Here is a 17,057-nt window from a genome sequence, read left to right as displayed (position 1 = left end):
CCCACAATTTTCTCGCCAACCAAACAATCGGAATCAGTTGCTGCAATCTCTCGCTCTATCAAACGCCTTCCCGCGCGAATCAACAACTTTATTCATGTAAAAATATTTTCCATGTCCCTCTTCGAAAACTGTACTTTATTTTTCTTCACTTGGTTTTGTTAATTTCTGCTCCCATTTTCGCGGGAAACAGAGCATTTTCCTTTGCTTTCTCTGTAATTTTCCCGAGAAACAAACAGCTCAAATGCCCTTAAAGCTAAAAAAATTCAAGCATACAAGCTTGTATCTCCAATGGGTCACCAAATCTTTCAACTTTACCCATATTTCTCCATCAAATCTCTACTTTTGATCGCTTCATTGCTCATGGGTTGCTAAAGTAAACTTTCTCTTGATTTTTTCCCAGATTGTACTCTGCGGATTCTGAATCTTTGGTGAAAAATGATCCGAGCTGCGGATTCGAGTGCGTTCAAAGCGGTGAACCACCAGCTGAATTTCCCAGAGGCCATTGAGAAGTTCATGTTTCCTCGAGCTCACGAGACCGTTAACGAGAACAAAGGTGTGTCCTGCATTCTGGTTGATACATCTGTGAGTGAACAAATTTGATTTCGCAATTCAGGTGACAGTTGAAGATGACAACACTCTGGTGATCCGAAGCAACGGGCAGAGAAAGCGCAACGACGGGGAGGAGGAAGGGTGCAAGTATATAAGGCTGGGGAGGAAAGCGGTCCAGAAGCTGCTGAGGAAGTTGAGGTTGCCCGGAAATGCCAATGTAGCAGCAATTACCGCTAAATGTGAGAACGGGGTTCTGACTCTGGTTGTCGAGAAGCTTCCTCCGCCTCCCAACCCCAAACCAGTTGAAGTCTCCATATCATGAAGCAGATGAAAGGCAGCTGGATTCATGTGCCTTGTGTACATTTAGGCTTCTAGTTCCAGGGTTTAGGGTTTATGTGTTTAGGCAATGGAATTGGAACAATTTGTCCAGACCTACATCTCTGTCTCTATTGTAATCTTGAATTCTAATTTTTCATAAAAAGTAAAAGCCAACGGCAAAAAATTCTATGGGTACAATCGGATATGAGTTCGAAACAAAATTTCCTGATGGTTTTATGGAGGAGTCCGACGAAGAGAGGGAGGTTTCAGTCGGATGACTTTCTCTTCTTTCGTGATTTCGGCTTCTTTTTTCTAGATTCCTTATCAGCAGGAACGTGGTCGTTCATCAGATGCTCATATTCTTCAAGACTAGCAAACGGGGATGCTCCAGACTTCCCTCGCTTCCGTTTACTTTTGCTTTTCACATTCTTCCCCTCATCCTCGTCAATGCCGTCATCTGCATCACCTATGTCAATGTCGTCGTCGTCTGCATCACCTATGTCAATGTCGTCGTCGTCTGCATCACCTATGTCAATGTCGTTGTCGTCTACATCTCCTATATCAATGTTGTCGTCATCGTCACTCTGGCTATCGTCCACAATGCCATCAAAGTCTTCTCCCTCCCCGCAGTCTGAGGGCAGGTCCGGCTCAGTATCACTGAGATTAGCAACCAAGTCTTCATCATCTTCATTGGCAACTTGGTCCAGATCATCGTAATCATAGTCACCATCTGCTTCAATAGAAACACCAGCGGAATCCAGCATATTGTCAATCTCTTCGTTATCGCTGTCATCACCACCACCACCATCCACGTCGAACAAATCTGCAGCGCCTTCATCTTCTGCTGCCTTCTTCTTTTTCTTCTTTGGTTTCTTTGAAGAATTCATCTTGTTCATATAGAACTTGTGGAAGACAAGATCTTCCGGGGCTACATCTTCCTCAGCCAATGAGAGAATCTCTGATCCGATTAATTGGTTGGTCATGTCAAGCTGGAACGAGAAAAATCAGTCAGCATTGCAGATTTAAGGGGCCTGTGTTTCAGCACTGACCATAACTATGGTACTCAAATCATTCAAGAGCATGAGATAAGACAACAAGAGACAGGGCAATTCTATACAAGTTCAGGAAACAAGCAGACCTTTTTCACAGGTTCAATTTGTGAACCACCATGCCATGCGCCTTGCTTTGGTTTCTTCTCCATAAACTTGTCCAGAAAAGCAGCAAGTGATAGGTCATTCAGCGGGTTTCCATTGTAGACAATGTTCGCCCCAGAGAGTAGGGTCTTTGCCATGGTTGAAACCGAAGGGTGCACATGTGAAGCAAGTACTGTCAGCTCCCACCAGCTCACATGATCCGCATTACTGTTTGCTCATATAGAAATGGGAATTCGGAAGTTAACAGAAAATATAAACAAAAATAAAGGGTGCAAAGCATTAGAATTCCTGCAGTGGGTTGTTATAGAAGAAATTTTGTTTGACCTTTACTTTCTCTCTTCGTTCTTTTTTTACTAACAAAGTATTACATGGTTGCACTTATTCTATATTCTGCCACACGAATATGGATGCTAGCCTGTTAAAGACAACTAACCAATAAGAAGGTTCTCTGCATCGTGGATCATAGCCTCCAGGCAAGCGAGGCTTCTCAGATGATGCTTGTGGTGGTTGCACATTACTAGCAGGGATTGGTTTGGAATCATTTCGATCTTTTGTCACAAAAAACTCCTCTGCTTCATCAGAACCTTCACCTTCAGAATATGAGGCAGTGGATTCGTTATCATCTTCTGAAGAATCATGGTCAGAATTGGCAGCAGCATTGCTGTGTACAAGCTCAACATCGAGTTCCTGTTTCTCTGGGACAGGGGTGGGGTTATCATCAGTTTCTTCTCGAACATCTTCAAAATGCTCAAGTTCATCATCAAGTGACTCATTCTGGAGCACCATGTTCCTGCGTGGGGATGGCAAATTAGAAACATGTTTATTTGACCATGTTGAGTAAAATCTAGGGCACAGATCTCCGAAATAGCACTAGCTTACCATAATGGGGGTCTTGCCTTAAGAACTTCTGAAAGGAGGAAGAGGCATCCACATGCATATTGAGGTGGCTGCTGAAGCGCAACCTGTTCAAATTACATCATCCACATAAGTGCAGCATAACAATCATCGACCTCTATTTCACAATGCATGGTTTCCTCAAAGAAGCTTACACTAAGATCCGAAACTCCAAAAATCTCCAATCGTGGTAGCACAACAGATGCAAATTCCATTTTGTGGGTTTTATTAACAAGGTAATTAACAGAAATGAAATACATGTAGAGCTGTCTAGGAGGAACTGTGGTACGTGTGGCAAACTCATAAGACCATAATTAAGTACATACCTGCAATACACGCTTTGCAAAAGCAGCTGCACGCTTCAAGTTCAGATCATTTTTCATTGCTCTCAGAATAAGTCCGATAAACATTTCTGCCTAAAAAGAAAGTCATATAATGACAGTAAGATATATAATTGAATGAAAGGAGTCAAATTTGTTGCCTGCTACCCAGCTCCTGCTGAAGCTAATAGTAAAGTGAAATTATTGATCTAAAAAGAAGCTTCTCAAAGACTGTAAGAAAGTGCGAGAGACGAGTCTTAAGAAAGAGCGTAAGCAAAAGTACTAAAAAGAGCGTAAACAAATCCAGCTCCACTTACCTTGGAAGTATTCATGGCAGCTGGAAGTAGTAGTTTTGAGTACAAGGCCCTGTAAAACCTATCACTGACGATTTGATTCTTAGAAGAGATCTTATCGAGAAGCATCAATGCTTGAACTCCTACATTAAAATTCTTAGAATGGACCTGTACAAGTGTCCAGATTAATTTCCATGCACAGAATCAAAGATATAGCTAATCTTCCAAGTAATGACTAGCAAAGCTTTGAGCTTACCAGCTGGAAAAGCATTGGTGTTTGGACCTCAACAATGTCATCAGCCTCATTGCTAGAGACAAAGGGAAATGCTCTATTGACTCCCTGTAAAAGAGACGCAGAAGTAGTTAGTAAGTTCCTTGGACAATGTTTTTCTAATCCCAAATTTATGCCTAGCCTTTTGCTCTCTCTTTCTTTTATTCTTTTTCTCTATGAGTAACTAAAAGCTTGTAAACACACCAAGATGTTCCTCTGAGATAGTGAGATGACATAGCTACATTGTTATGAAAGCTGAGGATGCATCCTATATATACTGTAGACCCAACAAGTATTTGTACTAACCACCAGTAGAGCTGACAGAAGGCGCGAATCCAATTCAACATGAGAATCCGATGAACTCTTATCCTCATTAGAACTGAGTGGCTTTTTAGACCATGCTTTCCCTTTTTTATCCATCTTTTCACCAGCAGCAGCCTCATTAATAAGTACCTGAAATTTTATTTTGTGACTGTTCATTTTCTATTTCCATAATTTAGGCCTTGTGTACTCCAACAAAAACATCATAATGCAGGGATGTAGAGAATGTGGATTAGGGGGACAGAAATCATAAGTGTTATAGATAATAAACATTCAAAAGATAATGTAGTTCATCATTACCTTGAAAAGTGAAAAATAAACATCAATTAAACGTTTTGCCACCTTTGGTCCATCTCCTTTATGAGTTAGACGCATTTGGCTCAGAAAGTTAACCTGCATATGTAAAATTTTTGTTCAACAAGGTTCGTAAGTTGCACCAATTTAAACCAAATGTAGGTAGTACATTGACAACTCCGCCTATGTCTTACATGGCCGGTCCCAAGCCCGGATAAAGGAGGAGGGGGAGGGCGTCAGGTAGTCGACAGCCGGCACTCCATGATCACGTCGAATCCTTATGAAAATGAATCCAGAACAAAATCGCGCTAAAGCTAGGGCGTCACCCGTAAGTGGCGCGCTGTGTGGCCCGAGCACAGTGATAAGTGAGCAAGGGTCGCTGTATCTCCATCGGCACCCGGATGCAGTGTTAAATGAGCAAGGGGGCCATAGAAACTTCTTTTCGAACGACTCCACTCAAAGTTGTTTGGGAGCATATGCTCCTATCAACTTTACCCGGGACACACAAAAGAAGTACTTTGATCCTATTAGACGGGGGAGGGTGAAGAAGCTAGGACAGAAGGGTAGAGTTCAAGAGAGCAAAATGCGTTTAGGAACGTGGAATATAGGAACCTTAACGGGAAAATCTATGGAAGTAGTGGAAGTTATGGTGAGGAGAAGGATAAATATTATGTGCCTACAAGAAACTAAGTGGGTTGGTAGTAAGGCAAAGGATCTAGAAAACTCAGGGTTTAAACTTTGGTATTCGGGCACAAATAGAACGAGAAACGGTGTTGGCATCATCGTGGACAAGACCTTGGTACAAGATGTTGTAGATGTCAAGAGGGTAGGAGATAGAATCATGGCAATCAAGATTGTAATAGGACAAGAACTTATCAATGTGATTAGTGCGTACGCACCTCAAGTAGGGTTGGATACGAGTTCGAAGGAGAAATTTTGGGAAGATCTTGGAGACTTGGTGCAAGGAATTGCTCAGACGGAGAAGTTATTTATAGGAGGAGATTTAAATGGACACGTGGGCAGGGAGACAGGCAACTATGGAGGTTTTCATGGTGGCCATGGTTTTGGGGAGAGAAACGAGGATGGGGAAGCTATCTTGGATTTTGCAATGGCATATGATCTCTTCTTAGCCAACACCTTCTTTAAGAAGAGAGAAGAACATGTGATCACCTACAAGAGTGGGTCGTCAAAAACACAAATAGATTTTCTTCTAATGAGGAAAGGGGATCGTATAACTTGTAAGGATTGCAAAGTTATACCAGGAGAGAGCGTGGCTAATCAACATCGCTTGTTGGTGATGGATGTACATATCAAAAGAGTAAGACAAAAGAACAAGACTTGGAAGTGCCCAAGGACTAGATGGTGGAATCTAAAAGAAGAAAAACAAGCCATTTTCAAAGAGAAGGTAATCACCCAATGTGTGTGGGATAGAGAGGGGGAAGCTAGCCAAATGTGGGATTCCATGGCTAGTTGTATCCGAAAAGTAGCAAAAGAGGTATTAGGAGAGTCCAAGGGCTTTGCCCCACACCAAAAGGAATCTTGGTGGTGGAATGAGGAGGTACAAACAAAGGTGAAGGCTAAGAAGGAATGTTGTAAAGCCTTATACAAGGAGAGGACCGATGAAAATGGTGAAAGGTATAGAAAAGCGAAGCAAGAGGCGAAGAAAGCTGTCAGAGAAGCTAAGTTAGCGGCTTACGACGATATGTATAAACGACTAGATACCAAAGAAGGAGAGTTGGATATCTATAAACTATCTAGAGCAAGGGAAAAGAAGACAAGGGACCTAAACCAAGTGAGGTGCATCAAGGATGAGGATGGAAAGGTTCTTGCTACAGAGAACGCGGTTAAAGACAGATGGAGAGGTTATTTTCATAATCTTTTCAATGAAGGACATGAAATGAGTGCTTCTTTAGGGGAGTTAAGTAACTCAGAAGAGTGTAGAAACTACTCTTTTTATCGTCGAATCCGGAAGGAAGAAGTGGTTGTAGCTTTGAAGAAGATGAAGCATAAAAAAGCAATAGGCCCAGACGATATACCAATCGAAGTGTGGAAACTTTTGGGAGAGACAGGTATAACATGGCTCACTGACCTTTTCAATAGGATTTTGAAAACGAAGAAGATGCCAAATGAGTGGCGAACGAGCACTTTGGTGCCTATCTACAAGAATAAGGGCGACGTACAAAATTGCATGAACTATAGGGGTATTAAGCTAATGAGTCATACAATGAAGCTCTGGGAGAGAGTCATTGAGCATAGATTGAGGCAAGAGACACGGGTTTCGGACAACCAATTCGGGTTCATGCCAGGGCGCTCAACCATGGAGGCAATCTATCTCTTACGAAGATTGATGGAAAGATATAGAGATGGGAAAAAGGATTTACACATGGTCTTTATAGATTTGGAAAAAGCGTATGATAGGGTCCCAAGAGACATTCTTTGGAGGATTTTAGAGAAGAAAGGAGTACGAGTAGCATATATCCAAGCTATAAAGGATATGTATGAAGGAGCAAAGACTGCCGTAAGAACTCATGAAGGACAAACCGAAAGCTTTCCCATAACTGTAGGATTACATCAAGGCTCATCCTTAAGTCCTTACCTTTTTGCGTTGGTAATGGATGAGTTAACAGGACATATTCAAGATGATATTCCTTGGTGTATGCTTTTCGCAGACGATATAGTGTTGATAGATGAAACTCAGGAAGGGGTAAATGCAAAGCTTAACCTTTGGAGAGAAGTGTTGGAATCTAAAGGTCTTCGCCTAAGCCGATCAAAGACAGAATATATGGAGTGCAAGTTCAGTGCAAATGGAGGCCAAAACGAGTTAGGGGTGAGGATCGGAGATCAAGAAATACCAAAGAGCGACCGTTTTCGTTACCTAGGATCTATCTTGCAAAAGAACGGAGAATTAGATGGAGATCTCAACCATAGAATACAAGCTGGATGGATGAAGTGGAAGAGTGCATCTGGCGTGTTATGTGACCGCCGTATGCCATTGAAGCTCAAAGGAAAATTTTATAGGACGGCAATAAGGCCGGCGATGCTGTATGGCACAGAATGTTGGGCGGTGAAACATCAACACGTACACAAAATGGGTGTAGCGGAGATGAGGATGCTTCGTTGGATGTGTGGGCACACGAGAAATGATAAGATTAGGAATGAGGATATCCGCGGTAAAGTAGGAGTAGCCGAAATTGAAGGAAAGATGAGAGAAAATCGGTTACGGTGGTTTGGACATGTGCAAAGAAGGCCTACTGACGCTCCGATTAGAAGATGCGACTATGAGACAGAGGTTCAGGGCCGAAGGGGTAGAGGAAGACCTAGGAAAACTTTGGAAGAGACTCTAAGAAAAGACTTAGAGTACTTGGATCTAACGAAGGACATGACACAGGATCGAGCACAATGGCGTTCTAAGATTCATATAGCCGATCCCACTCAGTGACTTGGATTTTCCAAGTCTCCAACCGAGAAGTTTTCCTCACTCGGGAAATTAAGGGAACACTACCCCAACCTACATGCTCCACTCAGAAAGCTTCAACATACAAGCTTCAACAAAAGAAAATTCAAAGAACTTAGCGAAGAAGGCTTTGGTGTATTTAACACAATACGTTGAAATGAAGGAAAACTTATTTATTGATATCCCCGATAAGCTACAAATATGTACATATACATGAGTCAAAATAAACACACAAGAGGGAGCCTTCACAAAGGTTGCTTAGGAGAAGTCTCAGCAGTAAGTAGAGCCCCAGAAAGAGAAGGCACCGGAGGGGGATCATTTGGAGCCTCAGTACTAGACAGAACCCTAGAAGGAGGAGGCATCAGAGGTTGATCATTTGGAGTTTCATTACGCGGTACAGCCCCAGAAGACGAAGGCAATAAATGCCTTTGGAACAAACCCACAAATCTCTGATGATCAAGTAAAACCTGACCATCAGTTTCCTTCATCTGGTCAAGCTTCCTCTTCATGTTTGTAGCATAGTCATGTGCGAGCCGGTGCAACTGTTTATTCTCATGCTTGAGCCCCCTAATCTCCTGTTTGAGACTCATCACTTCAGCCGCCAATGATTCAACTTGGCGGGTTCGAGCAAATAGGCGTTGGGCCATATTAGACACAGAACCTGCACACTGAACACTGAGAGCCAGCGAATCCTTAACAGCTAACTCATCAGACCGTTTGGAAAGTAGTCTGTTATCTTTGGGAGTGAGAAGGTTCCTGGCCACCACCGCAGCGGTCATATCATTCTTCATCACGGAATCCCCAACGGTAAGAGGACCAGTAGGGGAGACGAAGGATGGGCGCCATATGTTGTCTGGAGAAGGCGGGGCTGCCTCTTCAACAAGGTTCAAGTCAAAACGACGGTCGGAGGGGCCAGACATTTCAAAGGTGTTGAAGAGAGAAGAGGTCGGACAAATCAAGATCTTAGAAGTGCAAGAATGAAGCTTCTACTGGTGGAGATTCAAGTGTGCTTTGGAACTTAATGCCAGCCCCTATAAAAATAGGCACTCGACGGAGCTTCAGAAATCGAAGAGGCGTTTGCTTTCTCAAAAGCTGGGCTGCTTAGAGATCACGAGGGTTGATCTCAGAAATCGAAGAGGCGTTTGCTTTCTCAAAAGTTGGGCTGCTCAAAGACCACGAAGGCCGATCTCAGAAATCGAAGAGGCGCTCGCTTTCTCAAAAGCTGGGCTCCCCAGAGACCACGAGGGCCGATCTCAGAAATCGAAGAGGCACCTACTTTTCCAGCCTTGTCAGCACCTGTCACACGCACACTCAGCTTTGCGGAAATTATGGGCATTCTGTCAAAGACTTCTGGGGAAGTAGAAAACACATGAATCTTACTGTTCAATCACCCACTTCCCACACGCAACAATAGCTCATGGGTACCACAGATAACTTTGCCAAAGTTCTCTGCCAAAGTTGAGCACGTGAAGCTTGCAGCTCCCACTACATCGCTCTGACCAAGAAGGGTAAAAGAATAGCAAAGAAACAGCACTAACAAAGTTTAGACCCATAAATTTTGAAGGTCTAGCTACCATATTATTACCCACAAGGGTAAAGGAACAGTACCACTGCTGGATAATTGGAAAGTCCCTGTGTGTCAACCTCTGTGCTTCGTGGCAAGGTAGACTAGCAAACATGTCCAACCTTTACTCACATTCGAGAAAACACTCCCAATAAGATTGCTTGCTCCAAAATCGAAGAGGCACCGTCCTCCGAATCTCAAGAGCCAGACTCCCAACATGACTACTTTCTTAAAAATCGAAGAGAGGGTAAAGGAACAGTACCATTGCTGGATAATTGGAAAGTCCCTGTGTGTCAACCTCTGTGCTTCGTGGCAAGGTAGACTAACAAACATGCCCAACCTTTACTCACATTCGAGAAAACACTCCCAACAAGATTGTTTGCTCAAAAATCGAAGAGGCACCGCCCTCCGAATCTCGAGAGCCAGACTCCCAACATGATTACTTTCTCAAAAATCGAAGAGACACTGCTCCCCGAATCTCGAGAGCCAGACCCCCAGCATGATTGCTTTCTCAAAAATCGATGAGGCATCGTTCTCCGAATCAATCGAAGAGGCGCTCGCTTTCTCAAAAGCTGGGCTGCTCAGAGACCACGAGGGCCGATCTCAGAATTCGAAGAGGCACCTACTTTTCTAGCCTTGTCAGCACCTGTCACACGCACACTCAGCTTTGCAGAAATTATGGGCATTCTGTCGAAGACTTCTGGTGAAGTAGAAAGCACATGAATCTTACTGTTCAATCACCCACTTCCCACACGCAACAATAGCTCATGGGTACCACAGATAACTTTGCCAAAGTTCTCTGCCAAAGTTGAGCACGTGAAGCTTGCAGCTCAGCTCCCACTACCTTTGTGCTTCGTGGCAAGGTAGACTAGCAAACATGCCCAACCTTTACTCACATTCGAGACAACACTCCCAACAAGTTTGCTTGCTCCAAAATCGAAGAGGCACCGCCCTCCGAATCTCGAGAGCCAGACTCCCAACATGATTACTTCCTCAAAAATCGAAGAGACACTGCTCCCCGAATCTCGAGAGTCAGACCCCCAGCATGATTGCTTTCTCAAAAATCGAAGAGGCATCGTTCTCCGAATCTCGAGAGCCAGATACCACAGACCACTTTTTCAAAGTGCTCTGACAGAGTTAAAACATGTGAAACTGGCAGCTCCCACTACCGTGCTATGACCAAGCAGGGTAAAGGAATAGCATTACTACTTGTTGTTAGGGAGACTCCTATATATGTCGACCTCCATCCCCAACGGACAGGCAGACCTGCAAAAATGCTCAACCCTTCATCATATCTGAGAGGGCACTCCCAACGAAGCCTTTCGAAATATTCAGCTTTCTTTCCCCCCGATAATACCTCTGCAAACAAGCTATACTAAAGCAAGAATATCTCATATCATCAGGGTTAAAAGCAAGAGTATCCCATATCATGCTTTTTCCCTGTCTTTTCTTTTGGCCTTGTTTTTACGTGCAAGACAAGGAGAAAGAGAGCAATCAGTCAGCACTTGGAATCAAGCTTCCAGCCAGGAACTGACTGCCTGGAACCCCTTACCTGATTACTTACCTGACATTGCTCTCGAGTACTCATCTTCAACATCTTATGTTCCCAGGGAAGATTCCGCATCTGCTTGAGGAACAGATAGGGCAAGTGCGAAGGATACAAGGAAGCATGTGGAGACAAGCGTAACAGCACACGTGCCGATACATCCATTACTCTGTCAAAAGCAAAAGTATCCCATATCAGCAGGGTGGAACGTACTCTAGATTTGATGGACTTGTTTTGACCCTCAAATTCTTCAGTCGGCCTTATACTCTGGAGGAAACCAGAAAACCCTCCAGCTCAGTTCAAGAATAAGCCTGTGGAAAGTTACTTCTTCAAAAGCAAAAGTATCTCATATCATCTCTTCTCATTTTTCTTCTCTTTATCCTTCATGCTGCTTCAAGATGGGGAGAAGGTGAACAATCAGTCGGAGCTCTGATTGCTTACCTTGTCTGTCACCTCTTTCAGCAGACCCCCTAGCTCGGCGACTTGGGGGACTCCTACTACATGGTTTGTATCGCGCTTGACCAAGCCTGAAACTACAAGTAAGCTTCAAGTGAAATTGATACATTACCTTGTGCATCTCCACCAGTTAAAGATACCACCCTTGGATGGAGGAAGAGTACTTCCAGAGAAGATGCCACATCTACCTATGAGACAGATAAGGCAAGTCAAGACGACACCACACTCCGATACTTAGAAGTTTCGTGATTACGAGATCATTCTCCCACAATATTTCCTAATGTCATTTGTACTAAATCATTCACTTGTAATCACTAAAGGAGAGCTTGAACCTATGTACTTGTGTAAACCCTTCACAATTAATGAGAACTCTTCTATTCCGTGGACGTAGCCAATCTGGGTGAACCACGTACATCTTGTGTTTGCTTTCCTATCTCTATCCATTTATATACTTATCCACACTAATGACCGGAGCAATCTAGCGAAGATCACAAAAAGCGACCGTTTTCGCTACTTAGGATCTATCTTGCAAGAGAACGGAGAATTAGATGGAGATCTCAACCATAGAATACAAGCTGGATGGAAAGAGTGCATCCGGCGTGTTGTGTGACCGTCGTAGGCCACTGAAGCTCAAGGGAAAATTTTATAGGACGGCAATAAGGCCAGCGATGTTGTATGGCACAGAATGTTGGGTGGTGAAGCATCAACACGTACACAAAATGGGTGTAGCGGAGATGAGGATGCTTCATGTGATGTGTGGGCACACGAGAAAGGATAAGATTGGGAATGAGGATATCCGAGGTAAAGTAGGAGTAGCCGAAATTGTAGGAAAGATGAGAGAAAATTGGCTCCGGTGATTTGGACATGTGCAAAGAAGGCCGACTGACGCTCCGGTTCGAAGATGTGACTACGGGACAGAGGTTCAGGGCCGAAGGGGTAGAGGAAGACCTAGGAAAACTTTGGAAGAGACTCTAAGAAAAGACTTAGAGTACTTGGATCTAACGGAGGACATGACACAAAACCGAGCGCAATGGCGTTCTAGGATTCATATAGCCGACCCCACTTAGTGGGAAAAGGCTTTGTTGTTGTTGTTGTTGTTGTAGGTAGTACATTGACTTTGAGTTCAAATCCATGGCTCCTCAAGTACTAAGAATTAAATACAAAAACAAGCAAGATGGGCATGATCAAGAACAAGAAGAAAATTGCTATTTGCTATATGAAAATTCAGACTAATAGGTCCTCAACATGTAAACACGCTTCAGACAGTATGTCAATGAGCAGAATCATTAAATACTGATGCACTTTGGTCATAGCATAGGATCTCCGACAAAGACATGCATGCTCATATGTAATTATGTTAAGAGGAAACATATTAGTGTCTCATGATCTCATCTAGAGATGTTTCTATGCTTCATGATTTTATTGTCAGATGCAGCCTATTCCTCTCACTGTCTGATTACTTTGGTAAGACAGCTTTAGCCCTTGCATATGGTTTAAAGATCCACCATCATAAATACTAAAACTTTAATATTTCAATAACATTTATGGGCAAACAATCAAACAAAATGTTATGTGGAAGCTGAAACAAGTAGTAATGCTACTAGCTTAGTCCAGATTATGGTAGCGATTAAATTAATAGTAGTGTTCATAATGGGACATACTGCATGATATTTTGCTTGTGGAGTCAAACGTGGGCGAAAGAGAAAAGAGTCCACCTCATCGATCACCACTGCCTGTTCAAAGGAGTTCTTAGTATAAGATGGGATGCAAAGGCACTGGGAGGACTACTCAGATCCACAAATTAGATTTAGCTAAGCTCAATGGATATACCTTCATGTTTGGATGATCGGACAAAAGGTTTGATAAGTGAAAATCAGCATCAGATGCCCCCTTATTTTTAGGATCTCCCAGCTGTAAGCAACCAAAAGGAAGAAAGCAGACAATGAAGCGAGTTGACAATTGTAAGGGGAAAAAATGGTATATGAAGGTAAGTGAGGTAAAAAACCAGGTTAAACTTACTTTGTTAACTAGCGCAGACAGTAATCTACGCTCCTGCTCTGATTTATTCTTTAGCAGCACGTATATAGTCTGGAAGCATTTATTTGGATAGGAGAGTATGGATCAAAATTCTCACATCAGCATATTATAGATGTTACAGACAACTTCACGTGCGTTATAACTAAAAAAATTAAATTTAAAAAAGATATGAGTTACACCTCGGAAAATCATACAAGTTATATCATGCCTTTTTTCAGTTTGTGGTAACTTCAATTTTGTATAATTTTTTCAAATAAAAAAATAAACTTAAAAAAAAAGATAGGAAAGTGTGGTTTAGTCTTTTCAGTTTGTGGTCACTTCAATGTTGTTTTAAGCAAAATGTGAAACTTCAGAAAACCACATGAGTTACACCATGCGTTTCCACTGTTGTTTTTATATCAATAACATTGAGCGAACAGAGAACAGAAAATACTAATCTCTTATGTGTATATTCTTACAACAATCAACCTACATACCGGTTGTCACCCAAGCCTTAAACTTTACATACAGCAAATCAATATCTGAAATAGTAACATGCTTACAAATGAAAATCTATGCGAACTTTTAACAAAAATGCTGCTCAAATTCCAATTTGACTGTTGGTTTAAAGAGGAGGCATGAACTTTATTAAAAAAATAAAAAAAAGGTCGTACCCAGTGCACAAGGCTCCCGCTTTACGCAGGGTCTGGGAGAGGTGAATGTCGGCTAGCCTTACCCCCAATAAAAAATTAAAAAAAATTAAAAAAAAAACCTGTTTCACTGGAGAAAAATGAATATTGGAACTTTGTAGCTTCAGGAACAATCGAAAATTAATAGTCATAAAGGGGGGTTTTAAACAGGCAGCAAATTAACAATAAGAGAAAAATAGAGAGAACCCAACCTTCAATGCCTTGTTTTTAAGTTCAGGTAACATATCTTTTGATGCTTCCTCAAGAGCAAAAGCATAGCGTTCATACCTGAGAGAGACATTATATTTAAAATAGATGCACACAATAAGGTTGTGGAGCAAAAGGAACAAAGATTAAAAACAAATACCTTTGTTTCAAGCACTCCTCCCAATACCATAGAAGAAGAAGAGAATAACCATCTTTTGTTTCAGGAACATGATTTAATGGCCGCTGCATGAGGTTCTTAAGCTTGCGATCAGGTAATAAGCTGGCAACAGAGACATATATGCAGATCAGAGCAAAGTAAGGAGCAAAAACTCACAAATACGAAGTCAAAGTTCTAAAACAAACTCAAGTGGACAAACAAATGCCATTGATCATTATTAATCACAAGGAAAATGGCTTCTTACTAAACCCTACAGGAGCATCAAATTTCTGTAGAAGTGCTAGACCATTCATCATGAAACACGCCAAACTAGAAAACCAACAATTCACTTACTTCATGGAGCAAAGGAGGGCAATAAATTTAGTATACCATAAAACATGATCATTTCTATAATGAGGCATTGGACTATTTTCAATTTTTGCAGCAAGGTCATAGATTGATAGTAGTTTCGGACAGGCTTGTTTAGTATTACAACTGTTCTTTCTGGTTTGGTGAGATTCATGAGCTTTCATGTGTTGTTTGTCAGTGGAGTTCTGTCGTTCTTTTAAAAAAAAGTAGTTCTGTAGCAGACCTCACACCTTTAATCCCCCGTGGCTTGAGTGACCATGGAGGGATCAAAGACTGGTTAGTCATTTCCAAGGTTTCAAGACTAATAATGTGTGCGCACACACAAGGATTGAGAGAGAGAGAGATAACCTTGTAAGAAACAATTCTCTCAATGCTTCAAAACCTGCAAATGCATATCGCTTTCCCACTTTGGATGTCACCATTCCTACAACAAATACAAGTCCCAATAAAAGTAAGATTCAACAGAATAAGGCCAATCAAGGTTCAAATAGAAAGATCGAATCCACACCCAGCTTCCAACAGAACCAAAGCTCTTGGTCAGATTGATAAATTGATATGAATACTTTTTTTTAATCCCAAAAATCTATCAAAGTTCATCAAGAACTGTATATACACAGCGACATGAATAAAATTTAGAATTCTATGTTGATTCTAGTACATTAGCCTCGAATCAAATGGAACATAGGTATAGGTAGAAAATAACTTGGAAACATTCATTGAATCATTATTAGCATTTCTTTTCTTGCTAAAACAAACAGTCCCAAAACGAACAATCTAAAATTCTAAGATTCAACAAATATTTTCCGGCATATATCAACAAAAACACAATTCAAGTTGGGAAATGCTTGATTTAAAGCAGTCATTAACTTTCATATTCTTTTTTTTCAAACACATTCTACTAATTGCAAACTGAAATATTACCTATAAGTGCGTCAAGGGACCTCATGTTGGCAATGGGATTATCCCCAACCAACACCGAAAATGCCGATATCTTATCCGATGCAGTTCCGGACCTCTGTGTGGTAAGCAAAAGCTTAATATCCCCACTCTTCCCTTTCGATGACTCGTAGTCCGCTACGTACTGCGCCATTAACCTCTCTCCAAGCTCCCTCTTCTTTGCCACCACAACCTTCCACTCCTCCGCATTCTTCACCTCCACTTTCTTCCCACCCACAAGCACTTTGCCTTCCAATTCCTCAGCTTCCTCATACCACACCCCCAATTTGTTCGCCGACATCAATGGCAGCTTCGGGAGGTTCTTGAACTTCTCGAAGTTTCTCGCTTTGTCCTTGCTGCTGTTTTCCTCCAGTGAAGAAAGTGTGAGTTTCGGCTTCTGGTTTTCATTGGGTTTGAAATTCGGCTTGTTTGACTTCTGGTTTTTGGTGGGGTTTGGGATTGGAGCTGGTTTGGACTTCCTTTGGGGTTTTTTGGGACCGGGATTGCGAAAATCGACATCGTTGAAGCCGGAGGAAGGGAGAGAGGTTGCGAGACCGAGAGAGGAAGCGAAGGAGGCTACGTCGGACCGGAGGTGCTCTATGTCTTCTGGGTTGCTAGCGGATTTCTTTGATTTAGAATCCGCCATGGCTGGCTGTGGAATGAAGCCTTACCAGAAAAAACAGACGGAAGGGTCGGGGATGGTTGTAGGGTTTAAGAAAATGGGCTTTTGATTTGGATCCGGGTAAATTTAAAAGTGGACCACAATCTGATGGGCTAGGCCATTGTGGGCCTAGGAATATATTTTCTAGCTTAATAGATGCCAGATGCGACTTTTTTAATAAGAAGTACTTATTTAAAATGTTTAAAAATATTAAGATCAATTTAAAATAACATTGAAAAATGAAGGAGTTTTAGATACTTATTATATGTTTTGTGAAATATTGAGGAAGGAAAAGTGAACGATTCTTATTAGAGTGTATAAATGTGATTGTTTTCCGCTTATGATGCAGCCTAATTTGGTATCAAATTTGTCATCTATAAGATTCGAACTTAAAACCTTTCATTTACAGGTAGATAAAAAGGAATACCACGTAGTAGTGATTCACTAATATGTTTAGAAACATCACCAATTCTTTAAATTTAAAAAACAAAGGTGAAAAACTCTAGACCGGTAGATCATTGACGTCTACAAATCTAGACGTTGGTGTTATCCAACGGCTGAGATAGTACGGAAGTAGAAATCTTAGTT

At 41.9% G+C, this 17,057-nt stretch overlaps 1 protein-coding gene and 1 pseudogene across 2 annotated transcripts; one reads left to right on the top strand and one right to left on the bottom strand.

Annotated features, from left to right (window-relative positions):
• Positions 1 to 252: 252 nt before the first annotated feature.
• LOC126582478 (17.4 kDa class III heat shock protein-like) lies at positions 253 to 1,065 on the top strand (annotated as a pseudogene).
• LOC126582476 (protein SLOW WALKER 2-like) lies at positions 997 to 16,503 on the bottom strand. 2 transcript variants are annotated; one of them, XM_050246637.1, is made up of 17 exons: positions 15,794 to 16,503; positions 15,221 to 15,296; positions 14,507 to 14,626; positions 14,352 to 14,427; positions 13,454 to 13,522; positions 13,265 to 13,345; positions 13,096 to 13,167; positions 4,421 to 4,513; positions 4,106 to 4,252; positions 3,785 to 3,868; positions 3,553 to 3,696; positions 3,242 to 3,331; positions 2,901 to 2,983; positions 2,455 to 2,811; positions 2,006 to 2,228; positions 1,394 to 1,856; positions 997 to 1,363 (listed from the first exon to the last, which is right to left on the bottom strand). In XM_050246637.1, the coding sequence occupies exons 1-17, from the start codon at positions 16,452 to 16,454 to the stop codon at positions 1,134 to 1,136; spliced, it is 3,069 nt and encodes a 1,022-aa protein (XP_050102594.1). In that variant the 5' UTR covers positions 16,455 to 16,503; the 3' UTR covers positions 997 to 1,133. The 2 variants fall into 2 exon arrangements, with proteins under 2 accessions (XP_050102594.1, XP_050102593.1); XM_050246636.1 differs by having other exon boundaries at positions 997 to 1,856.
• Positions 16,504 to 17,057: the final 554 nt, after the last annotated feature.

The sequence above is a fragment of the Malus sylvestris genome, chromosome 9 (assembly GCF_916048215.2).
Source record: "Malus sylvestris chromosome 9, drMalSylv7.2, whole genome shotgun sequence".
Lineage (NCBI taxonomy): Eukaryota > Viridiplantae > Streptophyta > Magnoliopsida > Rosales > Rosaceae > Malus > Malus sylvestris.
The sequence above is the reverse complement of the archived record's forward strand: the minus strand, read 5'-3'. Positions and strand labels throughout refer to the sequence as shown.